This window comes from Cynocephalus volans, chromosome 2 (assembly GCF_027409185.1).
Source record: "Cynocephalus volans isolate mCynVol1 chromosome 2, mCynVol1.pri, whole genome shotgun sequence".
Classification (NCBI taxonomy): Eukaryota; Metazoa; Chordata; class Mammalia; order Dermoptera; family Cynocephalidae; genus Cynocephalus; species Cynocephalus volans.
The window spans coordinates 124,674,633-124,688,559 of NC_084461.1; the positions used below are offsets into that span (position 1 = coordinate 124,674,633).

General features: G+C 45.3%; 3 protein-coding genes across 3 annotated transcripts; all 3 read left to right on the plus strand.

Annotated features, from left to right (window-relative positions):
• Positions 1–466: 466 nt before the first annotated feature.
• On the plus strand, positions 467–4,280 carry LOC134370606 (protocadherin gamma-A3). Its single transcript, XM_063087657.1, has 2 exons — positions 467–2,887; positions 4,230–4,280. Exons 1-2 carry the CDS (start codon positions 467–469, stop codon positions 4,278–4,280), a joined length of 2,472 nt encoding a protein of 823 aa, XP_062943727.1.
• Positions 4,281–5,585: 1,305 nt separating this feature from the next.
• Positions 5,586–7,988, plus strand: LOC134370607 (protocadherin gamma-B1-like). The gene is made up of 2 exons (XM_063087658.1): positions 5,586–5,800; positions 6,116–7,988. The coding sequence occupies exons 1-2, from the start codon at positions 5,586–5,588 to the stop codon at positions 7,986–7,988; spliced, it is 2,088 nt and encodes a 695-aa protein (XP_062943728.1).
• Positions 7,989–10,199: 2,211 nt separating this feature from the next.
• Positions 10,200–12,707, plus strand: LOC134369637 (protocadherin gamma-A4). The gene has a single exon (XM_063086220.1). It carries the CDS (start codon positions 10,278–10,280, stop codon positions 12,705–12,707), a length of 2,430 nt encoding a protein of 809 aa, XP_062942290.1. The 5' UTR covers positions 10,200–10,277.
• The last annotated feature ends 1,220 nt before the right edge of the window (positions 12,708–13,927 follow it).

A 13,927-nucleotide genomic window follows, 5' to 3' on the forward strand; every position in this document is an offset into this window, starting at 1 on the left:
TCAAAACGGTAACTCCACTATGTTTGAGGCAATATTGGTGGTGTTAAAGCCAGTACATGGATTCCCAAAGAAGGTAACTTGAAGTCACCCTCTAACATATATAAATTCGATCATGTGAAATCAACACCAATCCCTTTATCTCTGACAAAAAGGATTTCAGGAGTTGAGAAACAAATAACCTGGGTTTGTCTGAGAGGGTGCAGTTAACGGGTAGGCCTCTGAACGTCGCTGTTGACCACTCAAGAAGGAAAACGCAGCGGGAGCCCTAGTCCACCATTTCCTTGCTCCTAAACGGAAATCTGACTCAGAGGTCCCGGGCGGCTACCAAGCTCACCCCTTAAGTCAGCCAGCTTTGGGACCAATGAATTAGACCCATCAAAGATTTAGATCCTTGAGAAAATAAGATTGAAGTCCGTCGTGGGAAACTGGAACAGAATTTAAAGGAAATAATTTACCAAAAAAGGAAATGACCAATTTTCTGAAATTCCGAAACGGCAGACGGCTGGCCCTGCTGTGCGCGCTCCTGGGGACCCTGTGCGAGACAGGATCTGGGCAGATCCGCTACTCGGTTCCCGAGGAGCTGCGGAAAGGCTCCTTCGTGGGCAACATCGCCAAAGACCTGGGGCTGGAGACTTGGGAGCTGGCGGAGCGCGGAGTCCGCATCGTCTCCAGAGGTAGGACGCAGCTTTTCTCTCTGAACCCGCGGAGCGGCAGCTTGGTCACCGCGGGCAGGATTGACCGGGAGGAGCTCTGCGCTCAGAGCGCGCGGTGCCTGGTAAAATTTAACATCCTGGTTGAAGACAAATTGAAAATTTTTGAGGTAGAAATAGAAATTAAAGATATTAATGATAATGCTCCTAATTTTCTGACAGAGGAATTGGAAATAAAAATTGGTGAACTAACGGTTCCTGGAACCCGATTTCCACTTAAAGCTGCATTTGACCCAGACGTGGGCACAAACTCCCTGCAAAACTACAAGCTCGGCCCCAATGACTATTTCTCTCTCGCTGTGACTAGCGTCTCCGGGGCCAAGTACCCAGAGCTGGTGCTGGAGAGGGCCCTGGACCGTGAGAAAAAGGAAGTTCACCAGCTTGTCCTTGGTGCCTCTGATGGTGGGGACCCTGTCCACTCTGGCACCTTGTACATCCAAGTGGTAGTTCTGGATGCAAACGACAACCCGCCAGTGTTTACTCAGCCTGAGTACCATGTAAGTGTTCAGGAAAACGTGCCGGTGGGCACTCGGCTGGTCACAGTGAATGCCACCGACCTTGACGAGGGTTTCAATGCTCAAGTGTCCTATATTCTAGATAAAATGCCTGGGAAAATCAATCAGGTTTTCGATCTCAACTCAGTGACTGGAGATATATCAATATTAAAAAGTCTAGATTATGAGGATACTATGTTCTATGAAATTAAAATTGAGGCACAAGATGGACCAGGTCTCCTTTCAAGAGCCAAGGTTCTAGTCACAGTTCTGGATGTGAATGATAATGCCCCAGAAGTTACAATCACTTCTCTCACAGGCTCAGTCCCAGAAGAAGCTACCGCTGGAAGAGAAATTGCTCTTATCAATGTGCATGACCGCGATTCTGGGCAGAATGGGCAGGTCACAGTTTTTGTCCTGGGAAATCTGCCATTTAATTTAGAAAAATCAATTGACCAATATTACCGTTTAGTGACAGCCAGATCCCTGGACCATGAACAGATGTCGGAATATAACATCAGTCTAAGAGCCACAGATGGTGGAAGTCCGCCACTGTCCACGGAAACTCACATCACCCTGCACGTGTCAGACATCAATGACAACCCACCCACCTTTCCTCACTCCTCCTACTCCGCTTACATTCCCGAAAACAACCCCATAGGAGCCTCCATCTTCTCAGTGACCGCCGAGGACCCAGACAGCGGTGACAACGCCCACATCATTTATGCATTGACTGACGACACTCTCCAGGGGGCTCCCGTATCTTCCTATGTCTCCATCAACTCCAACACCGGCATTTTGTATGCGCTGCGCTCTTTCGATTATGAGCAGTTTAGAGATCTGCAACTACTGGTGACAGCCAGCGACAGTGGGGACCCACCACTCAGTAGCAACGTGTCGCTGAGCCTGTTCGTGATGGACCAGAATGACAATGTGCCTGAAATCCTGTACCCCACTCTCCCCACAGACGGTTCCACTGGCGTGGAGCTGGCGCCCCGCTCTGCAGAGCCCGGCTACCTAGTGACCAAGGTGGTGGCAGTGGACAGAGACTCAGGCCAGAACGCCTGGCTGTCTTACCGCCTGCTCAAGGCCAGCGAACCTGGGCTCTTTGCAGTGGGGCTGCACACGGGCGAGGTGCGCACGGTACGGGCTCTGCTGGACAGAGACGCACTCAAGCAGAGCCTGGTGGTGGTCGTCCAGGACCATGGGCAGCCCCCTCTTTCGGCCACCGTCACGCTCACCGTGGCTGTGGCTGACAGCATCCCAGACGTCCTGGCCGACCTGGGCAACGTCAAGCCCTCCACCGACCTCGAAGATTCGGGTCTCACGCTATACCTGGTGGTGGCGGTGGCCGCTGTCTCCTGCGTCTTCTTGGTCTTTGTCATCATTCTGCTGGCGCTCAGACTGCGGCATTGGCACAAGTCTCGGCTGCTGCAGGCTGCAGGAGGCGGCTTGGTGGGCGTGTCCGCCTCGCACTTTGTGGGCGTGGACGGGGTGCGGGCTTTCCTGCAGACCTATTCCCACGAGGTCTCCCTCACCGCGGACTCGAGGAAGAGTCATCTAATCTTCCCTCAGCCCAACTATGCAGACACGCTCATCAGCCAGGAGAGCTGTGAGAAAAGCGAGCCTCTGCTGGTATCTCAAGATTTACTTGAAACGAAAGGAGACTCCAACCTACTTCAGGTGAGTGTATTTCTTTCTTTGAATATTATAAAGAACAATTATACCAATGTGGTATTTTAAAGCTTTATCACACATTTGAGAAATAAAGCAATGAGATAGTCATTAGTTCTGTTGTCTAAATATTTGTCCCTCTCCCTCTCTGGGCCTGTGATAGAACTGCACTTCCTGGCCTGCTTTTAACTAAGTAGGCCTAGATAACTAGTTCTGGCCAATACATTGTGAGTGGATGTAAAGCGTGTTACTTCCTGGAGGAAGCTGTAATTGCCATTATGAAAATTTCCAGATCTCTAAGTTACTCTTTGTAATTGTGACTGCTTCTTCTATGTGGGTCTTTGAGCAACTATGATGAGAGAAGAGCCCTGTGGGATTGATCCAACATTGGTCTGTATACCCATGATAAATAGGTTCTTTTCATTTTAAATCCCTGTGATTTGAAATTTGTCACTCCAGCCTACCTAACCTATCCTGACTGATACAAACAAGTAAAATAAATATATAACTACAAGGTGTTTTATGCTCTCATATTATGTTTGACTCCTTTCAAGCCAGACCACACTCTTTTAATCTCAATTATATAAAAATTGTAGGATAAAAAATATACATGTTGGTCAATTGATTTTACCGGTAGTGCCTATTGTGTATGCCTAAAATGTGTGTGTGCATGTGTGTGTGTGTGTATTCATATTGATCTCAGCTGTTTTCCTGAAAGTGGAAAGTTCACTTGCCTAAACTATCATGAGCCTTAAAGTGGTATTTCTTGCCCATTGAGAAGGATAAAAAATGTAAAGGGATATGGCACAGCCTCTGTGGGAAATTTCCAGCCCATGCACTCCAACAGTGGAATAGGAGTCCTTATCATGGTCTACAGCCTTCTTGGGCAAGAAATTATTGGCCCATCCTGAAATTTATGAAATTATTTTTACTCTTGAAGACACGTAAGAGAGTCATCCAAAATTAGACCAAAATATATTTCATTAGATCTCAAACGAAGATCATTAGATCTCTCCTTCAACATATTAGGAAGAGGCATGTTCTAACGTGTGAGACAATAGGGCCTGAACAAAATAACTGTAAGCAGAGAAATGTGTATTCTCATTCAAATATGCAAACACATCACAATATAAAAGGCATGTAACCTTTGACATATTTTTTAGGAAAAATATTTATAGTGTTAGTATTACTTTCCTCATAAGAAGAAAAATATATTAAAAGGCTATTGCCAGGGGAAATTAGAGGCTCAAAGAGAATTTTCTAGGTATCCAATATGAAACATAGACTACATATGTGTCATGAAACTACACTGAAAGAAAAAAGGCAGTACAATTCCCACACACTTGTACAGATTAATAAAAGTTATCAGAATCCCTTTTCACTAGAAAGGATTTTTTCCTGAATAATGGGCAAGAATTTATTACAGGAGAAATTCATAACAAAAGGAACAGAATGTATAAAGGCATGAAGTAAGAAAAACAAGGAAAAGAGTGTCTTAGGAAAACAAATAATAGTCTGCTTTGACAGGAGTATAATATCAGTATGGGTGAACACTGCAAAATAGTAGAATAAATTGTTGAGTGGGTGCATTTGATATAAAGGCATTTGTCTGAGTTACCCAAGACCAGTTCAAGAATTAGAGGATAAGTTCCAAAATGGAGTATCTAAGGACTCTCAATGCTTTCCAAGATATGCCAGTGATCAAGTCAAATTCATTTCATTCATTAATAGTATGAATGGGCTGGAGCTGAGATTTGGCATTATAGAGTATTGCACATATGTTCATATAGAAAAGAAGCACTAGTTTCATAAAAATAAATATGGCTTACACAAGATTCAGTTTTATAAAAAGCATGTATGCATGCCCAAATATTAAATTAGTTCCTTTAACAAAATGCCAGCCTTTGCTCTGCATAACTGGGAAGATTGTCTATGTTTTATGAAAAAGAGCAATACATTAAAATAACTGTAGGGTCTTGATTTTCTTTCTTTCTTTCTTTTTTAAAGAGTATATCTTTCAAAACTATTACTGAATTGATAGCGTATATATGGAGAGATTTAAAATACTAAATAAGGGAAGTTATTTCAATGAATTTACAGAAAGCTAAAGACCATAGTCCACTAAAAATGTGGATAAAAGTTAACTTACTCACTTGGATACATAAGTCATGCCAGAGTTTATAAACACAGTGAAATCATTGAAGATATTTTTACCCCCAAAACTGAAAAAATGGAATATGCCTTGTGAATTTTTTAAAAGAAAAAAGAATACAAAATTATGAAGATGCATGTGAGATGATAAACTAGAAAATATCAAATTTAGAGGGAGATTGTGAATATTTGGTTCTTTCCAGCAAATTAAGAGAAAGGTACATAAATTCAAGAGGTTGACTGTGAGGATAAACAGCTGGGTAATATGCAGTTTTCCAAGACAACCTCCGGGTGCCGCTGTCGACCAGAGGGAAGGGAAAGTTCTCAGTTCTGCAGGAGCGTCAGGCAGAGTGCTTTCCGGCTTTCCCCGGTGCACATCAGAACGCGGACGCTGCCCTTGCGCACCTTCAAGCGCCTAACAAACAAGTCTTACCCTCAAATCACAAAAGACCGGGATGCTGTCGTTGATTTTTTAAAAAGCATCCCAGAGAAACCTTGAGAAGAAGCTTCCTGTAGAGTTCATAATATGCAGTGGAGTGCCAGAGAAGCTGAAACGATGAAAAGTCAGGTACTGTTTCCCTTCCTGCTGTCTTTGTTCTGCGGGGCCATCTCCCAGCAGATCCGCTACACGATTCCAGAGGAGCTGGGCATGGGCTCGCGGGTGGGGAAGCTAGCCAAGGATCTGGGGATCAGTGTCCAGGAGTTGCCAGCGAGAAAACTGAGGGTTAGTGTAGAGGATTATTTCAACATTAGTGCGGAGAGCGGGGATCTGTTAGTGAGCGGTAGGATAGATCGAGAGAAGATTTGCGGGAGGAAACCTGAGTGTGCACTAGAATTCGAAACTGTCGCTGCAAACCCAATGAATGTTTTCCACGTGATAGTTGCAATCCAAGATATTAACGACAATGCACCACGTTTCATTGCAAAAGGCATTGATTTAGAAATCTGTGAGTCAGCCTTACCAGGAGTAAAATTCCCTTTGGTTTCTGCACAAGATGCAGATGTAGAAAGTAATTCACTGAAGATCTACACCATCAGCCCCAATCAACACTTCTCTCTGTCAACAAAGGAAAGTCCTGATGGAAGTAAATACCCGGAATTACTGCTGGAAAAACCTCTAGACAGGGAACATCAGAGCTCCCATCGCTTAATACTGACCGCCATTGATGGAGGGGACCCGCCTCTAAGCGGCACAACCCAGATCCGGATACAAGTCACTGATGCCAATGATAATGCTCCAGTGTTCAGCCAGGATGTTTACAGAGTTAGTCTCCAAGAAAATGTGCCCCGGGGAACCCCTGTGCTGCAGGTGATGGCCACAGACCAGGACGAGGGTGTTAATGCAGAGATCACCTACGCCTTTCTCAGTTCGCCCACAAGCCTCTTATTCCATCTCAATCCGAATACCGGTGACATCACAACCAATGGGACATTGGACTTTGAAGAGACAAGTAGGTACGTGTTGGGTGTAGAAGCCAAGGATGGAGGAGTGCACGCAGCTCACTGTAACGTTCATATTGAAGTTGTTGATGAGAATGACAATGCCCCCGAGGTGACATTCATGTCCTTTTCTAATCAGATTTCAGAGGACACAGACTTTGGAACCGTAATAGCCCTTATTAAAGTGCGAGATCAGGATTCTGGGCAAAATGGTCTGGTGACCTGCTATATTCAGGAAGAAGTTCCCTTCAAATTAGAATCCACCTCCAAGAATTATTACAAGCTATTGATTGACAGGACCCTAAATCGGGAACAGACCGCAGCGTACAACCTCACTATTATAGCCACAGACAGGGGCAAGCCTCCCCTCTCCTCAAGCAAAAGCGTCACCTTACACATTGGCGACGTCAATGACAACGCTCCAGTTTTCCACCAGGCGTCCTACGTGGTTCACGTGGCCGAGAACAACCCACCTGGAGTCTCCATCGCCCAGATTAGCGCTTCTGACCCCGACTTGGGTCCCAACGGCAGCGTCTCCTACGCAATCGTAGCCAGTGACCTGGAGCCGCGGGTGCTGTCGTCCTACGTGTCCGTGAGCGCACAGAGCGGGGTGGTGTTCGCGCAGCGCGCCTTCGACCACGAGCAGCTGCGCGCCTTCGAGCTGACGCTGCAGGCCCGCGACCAGGGCTCGCCCGCGCTCAGCGCCAACGTGAGCCTGCGCGTGCTGGTGGGCGACCGCAACGACAACGCGCCGCGGGTGCTGTACCCGGCGCTGGGGCCCGACGGCTCGGCGCTCTTCGACACGGTGCCGCGCGCGGCGGAGCCCGGCTACCTGGTCACCAAGGTGGTGGCAGTGGACGCAGACTCGGGACACAACGCCTGGCTGTCCTACCACGTGCTGCAGGCCAGCGAACCCGGGCTCTTCAGCCTGGGACTGCGCACTGGCGAGGTGCGCATGGCTCGCTCCTTGGGGGACAGGGACGCAGCCCGACATCGCCTGCTGGTCGCTGTGCGCGACGGTGGACAGCCACCTCTCTCGGCCACCGCCACGCTGCACCTGGTCTTCGCGGACAGCTTGCAAGAGGTACTGCCAGACCTTAGTGATCGTCCAGTGCCCTCTGACTCCCAGACCGAGCTACAGTTTTACCTGGTGGTGGCCTTGGCCTTGATCTCCGTGCTCTTCCTTCTCGCGGTGATTCTGGCCATCGCCCTGCGCCTGAGACACTCCTCCAGTCTCGCTGCCGAGGGCTGCTTTCAGCCTGGGCTCTGCTCCACCTCTGGACCCGGGGTTCCCCCCAACTACAGCGAGGGGACTTTGCCCTATTCCTACAACCTATGCGTTGCCTCGCATTCTGCAAAGACAGAGTTTAACTTTCTCAATGTAATACCGGAAATGGCGCCCCCTCAAGATCTTCTGTGTGATGATCCTTCTATGGTAGTATGTGCCAGTAATGAAGATCCCCCAATAGCTTATGACTCTTCCTTTTCCTCTCACGTGAGTTTCCGCAAACCTATTTAAATTTTATATATTGTGTTTGCTTCTCAATAGTGCATAATTAATTTTGGTCATTCTTCATTGTTCTAGTGATGGTATCTAGCGGAGGAGGGGTGTTTTGAGTGGGTGGAGATTGGTTCCTTGATTGCTCAGTAGTCATGGTAATTACCTGATTACTAAGTTTCAGTCTTTACTCTTGGCATTTTCTGTATGGTTGGCAAATCTTGCTAAAAAGAGCTGTTTGTTGGGTGTCACCACCTCTAGTAATAGCAGTGTCATCTCTTAGTTGATGTATGATACTCTTTTTTCCAAGTATTCTTATGCTTAACTCTTTATAAATATATGGACAGTTCTCTCTGCCCAAGTTAAATTTTACATTTATCTTCATCAATTACATTCTACTTGTTTACCTTTTTGCTATAAGGTGTATATTTAACACAGCCTTCCAATAAATAAGTCTCTCAGCATTTCTTCATCTTATCACAAGTAGCAAAGATGATCACATTTTACATCTGAGTCACTGATTTGGGGTCAATATTATTCCCACTTCATAATTTCACTGAAGGATGTTTCATACCTTTCCTAACCATCGTTAAAACATTTATTTTTATCCTCTTTCTACGTTGTTACTATTATAGTAAGGAATGTAATAAACATTTTTTTGTAAAGCCTTTCTCATATTTCTCATTATTTCTTTAGTATGGTTTTATGAGAAATGAGTCAAATCTACAAACAGTTTCAGATTTTTTATGCGTATTGTGAGATTTATTTCCAAAACATCTCATTTTACCTCCCAATCTCCAGCAATTTGTGAGTACTTTGAGAATTGTGAGTCCTTTAATCTACTCTCTCAAAGTCTGAAGATTTTAAAATTCTGTATAGTTACGGGACTCTTGTGTCGTTAAAACTTATGAGTCATTTCTAGATGTTAATTGTTAAGTGAGAAATAATCTAAACAGCTGGTGATTTACTGCTTTATTTCAAATATTCTCAGATTAGTAAACTACTCTAAGTATTCCTCAATCAGAAAGCTATGAAACATGCAATGATCATGTATATACAACTACTAAAATATTTCCTTTTACTGGTTATTATAAAATCAAAGCTCACGTCAACTTAGAAATAATGGTAAATGGGCTGGCCAGTCAGCTCCATTGGTTAGAGCACAGCCTTGTAACTCCAAGGTGAAGGGTTCAGCTCCCCATACCCACCAGCCACCAAAAGAAAAAAGAAATAATGGTAAAATAATACTAGATGTGTATTACATGGAAAAAAATCACTGAAATATTATCTGCTCTTTACAGCACTAACTTTTCTGTCTTTTTACCTCTGTTGTTTATTTTTAAGATCAGAGTTGTTTACACATTGTTTTCGGCTTTCCATTTACATTGATAACTCATTCATGAGTTTGAAAAAATATTTGTTGACTACCTTTATGAAAGACACTGTTATAAAGATTGAGGACCCACTGTGAACAAGATAGTCACAAGCATAACTTGTGGCCTAGAATCTAGTATATACAAAATTAATGACCAAATTCTCTTCGCAAACCTATTATCATATTCTCCAAGCCCATTTACACAGAGGTAGGACTGTCTCTTGAACAGTAGGTATTTCCTCGCAAGGTAATTGAATAGTTGCCTCAGGTTCTAAAGGGTCAGCTCATGTGAGCAAACTTGTTTCTGCACAGTTTAGGACTAGAGTCTGACCTCCAAGCTTCCTTGCCACGTTGTCTTTTCACCTGTCTCTTCCTTCATTCCTCAAGTCCACTCTAGCTCCTAGGAGGGATGACTGCATCTCTCACACAATACACTGCACTAAAAATGGGCTATGGGATGAATAATGTGAAAACGGAAAAGAGGTTTTAAAAAAATTCTTAGCAAAAAGAATCACCATTTTCTCAAAAAAATAAATAACTTTATGAAGTTTATTGTACAGGAAGCTGTGGATCATTCCAAATCAAACGACAGGAATTTGGCTTTTATTTTCTTGGTAAAAATAGGATTAGAAATGGAAATGTATAAAAGTGATACCTTATTTATCAAGAATAAATTGCAGTAACAAGGTTAGGACTCTGAGTGTCGCTGTTGATCAACCGGGGGAAAAAGACAACCAGAAATTCAATTCGAACCACGGGATTTCCGCAGCACAAAGCGCTGCTTCTGGGGCTTTACAAAAGCTCCACCCTGGACCCGCGAGTGCTCCAACATCCAACGGTGAAAGCACAGTATTTTGGACTCCGAAGATCCTAGGACTCCTCAGGTCTCCACAGAGGGAAAACCCAAGTGCAGGCTATTCTGCCGCGGGGCTGTAATGGCGTCTCCCCCTCTTCGCCCAGAGTGCAGCCGGCTGGTCCGGATCTGCGTTCTCCTGGGGGCCCTGTGGGAAATTCGGGCTGAACAGATCCGCTACTCCGTGCCTGAGGAGCTGGAGAAAGGCTCTTTCGTGGGCAACATCGCCAAGGACCTGGGGCTGGAGCCCCAGGAGCTGGCGGAGCGCGGAGTCCGCATCGTCTCCAGAGGTAGGACGCAGCTCTTTGCTCTGAACCCGCGGAGCGGCACGTTGGTCACGGCGGGCAGGATAGATCGGGAGGAGCTCTGCGAAAGATCTCCGAAGTGTGTGGCAAACCTGGAGATTCTCCTAGAGGACAAAGTGAAGATTTTTGGAGTAGAAGTGGAAATAACCGATGTTAATGATAACGCGCCCACGTTTGGAACAGAGCAGAGGGAAATAAAAGTTGCTGAAAATGAAAATCCTGGGACAAGATTTCCTCTTCCTGAAGCTTTTGATCAGGATGTAGGGGTCAACTCCCTGCAGGGTTACCGACTCAGCTCGAATGGTCACTTCTCCATGGACGTGCAAAGCGGGACCGATGGGATTAAGTACCCGGAGCTGGTGCTAGAGCGCGCCCTAGATCGCGAGGAAGAGGCCGTTCACCACCTCGTTCTCACCGCCTTCGACGGAGGCGACCCGGCTCGCTCTGGCACTGCCAGGATTCATGTAACACTTGTGGATACCAATGATAATGCTCCCGTATTCACTCAGCCCGAGTACCATGTGAGTGTTCAGGAGAACGTACCTGTGGGCACCCGTCTACTCACCATAAAAGCTACTGATCCAGATGAAGGAGCCAATGGAGAAGTGACCTATTCTTTCCGGAAAGTGAGAGACAAAATATCCCAGCTATTCCAGTTGAATTCTCTGAGTGGAGATATAACAATATTGGGGGATCTAGATTATGAGGACTCTGGATTCTATGACATAGATGTAGAAGCCCATGATGGTCCTGGTCTTCGAGCCAGAAGTAAGGTACTGGTGACCATTCTGGATGTAAATGACAACATTCCAGAAGTCACAGTTACATCTCTCACAGGCTCAATCCAAGAAACTTCTTCCCCAGGTACAGTCATTGCACTTTTCAATGTGCATGACAGTGACTCAGGAGAGAATGGCCTGGTCACATGTTCTATTCCAGATAATTTGCCATTCACACTTGAAAAGACCTATGGAAATTATTTTCGATTACTGACACGAAGAACTCTGGACAGGGAAGAAATCTCACAATATAACATCACAGTAACTGCCACTGACCAGGGAACTCCACCACTGTCTACAGAAACTCACATCATCCTGCATGTGATGGACATCAATGACAACCCACCAGCCTTCTCTCATGCCTCCTACTCTGCCTACATTCCCGAAAACAACCCCAGAGGAGCCTCCATCATATCCATGACTGCCCAGGACCCTGACAGTGGTGACAATGCTCGAGTCACTTACTCCCTGGCTGAGGACACTTTCCAGGATGCACCCTTGTCCTCTTATGTCTCCATCAACTCCAACACTGGTGTTCTATTTGCACTGCGCTCCTTTGACTATGAGCAGTTTAGAGACCTGCAACTACTGGTGACAGCCAGTGACAGCGGGGACCCACCACTCAGCAGCAATGTGTCACTGAGCCTGTTTGTGCTGGATCAGAATGACAATGTGCCTGAGATACTTTACCCCACCCTACCCACAGATGGTTCCACTGGCGTGGAGCTGGCACCTCGCTCTGCAGAGCCTGGCTACCTGGTGACAAAGGTGGTGGCAGTGGACAGAGACTCAGGCCAGAATGCCTGGCTGTCCTACCAACTGCTTAAGGCCAGTGAGCCTGGGCTTTTCACAGTGGGGCTGCACACAGGTGAGGTGCGCACGGCGAGGGCCCTGCTGGACAGAGACACACTGAAGCAGAGCCTCGTGGTGGCTGTCCAGGACCATGGCCTCCCCCCTCTCTCAGCCACCATCTTGCTCACTGTGGCTGTGGCCGACAGCATCCCTGATGTCCTGGCCAACTTGGGCAGCCTCAAGCCTTCAGCCAATCCAGATGACTCAAGCCTCACACTGTATCTGGTGGTGGCAGTGGCCGCTGTCTCCTGTGTCTTCCTGGCCTTTGTCATTGTGTTGCTGGCACTCAGGCTACGGCGCTGGCACTCATCGCGCCTGGGACAGGCTGCAGGTGGTGGGTTGGTGGGAGTGCCCACCTCACACTTTGTGGGCATGGATGGGGTGCGGGCTTTTCTGCAGACTTATTCCCACGAGGTCTCCCTCACCGCGGACTCAGGGAAGAGTCACCTGATCTTCCCCCAGCCCAACTACGCGGACACACTCATCAGCCAGGAGAGCTGTGAGAAAAGCGATCCTCTTCTTATAAATCAAGATGTACTTGAAATAAAAGATCCCAGTCTTCTTCAGGTGAGTTGATCTTATAATAGATCTTATCACACTGAAATATAGGCACAGAACTGTGTAAATGTCTCCAATTGTATAAGATATGTAATATATCACATAAAGGCACCTCTTTATTAATATTCTACTGCTTTAAAAGGGAGAGGCAGATGATTCCTCAGTAATGATCAATAACATTCACTACCTTAAAAAGTTGTTTATTGCTTTTCCTTTTTGTTATTTATTCAGTTGTAGTTTCAGCAGAAATTTCTTAATTTTATACCTCTAAACCATCTCGCTTCTTTAAATGTTGTTTTCCTTTAGGCATTACTGAAAGGATAGATTAGACCTGTGAAACAGAAGGCAATTGTGTAGATTTGTATTTACAGCATTCTTTCCCATGAAGCTTTTGTTGAATCTGGACTAAATATTGTTAAATTTCTTTTCACACTCCACCGTGTTTTTCTTAAAATTTACTTTTTTTTCCTTGAAAAGGTATTTTTCATTATAATTAGACAATGGTAATTCATGAATACTGGCAATTTATGAATTTAAATTTTAGATATAACTTTAACAGGGATATTTTCTCAATGGACTGGTACATCTCAAATATTTTGTTGTTCTGATGTGCACCAACAATGACCATGTGATTCCTTTGGCACACTTTTGCAATTACCAAAAATATTGCTCATTTTATTTCACTCAGGTAGGGGGTAGGAGTAATTTTAATAATTTCCAAATTAACTATTATGGCATCACTATTGAGATCCTTCTTTATTTCCAAGGAAAACATAACTTTTTGAAGTCTTTTCAGTGTTTCATCATGTGAACCTCTTACCAAGGTTGGGTAACTTGGATTCTGGACTGGTATGAATCACGCTACTTAGTAGGTTCACCTCATCCCTGTCCCTACAAAATGCTCTCAAATAGCCCTGTGACTGTGTGGCTCTGGGGTGATCTGATATGGAGGGAAATATTTTGTGTGTAAGGGATATGCAACACTTTTGTTCCTTGTGTCTTCATTTAGTGCTATGAGTTAATGCAGAATTTATACATGCTATGGCTACACAGATTGGTGCATTCTGATAACTGGAAGTTGTAGCAGTATATTGTGTAAAATGCCTCAATTCAACTTAAGAAGAAGAGTTTTAGTTTCCACATGGTTTTGTATTCATGGGAAGTTGTGGTGCAATACACAGAGTAAACTGGAATGCAGTACGATGCAATGAACTGGCTTGGGGAGAGCGAAGAGGAAA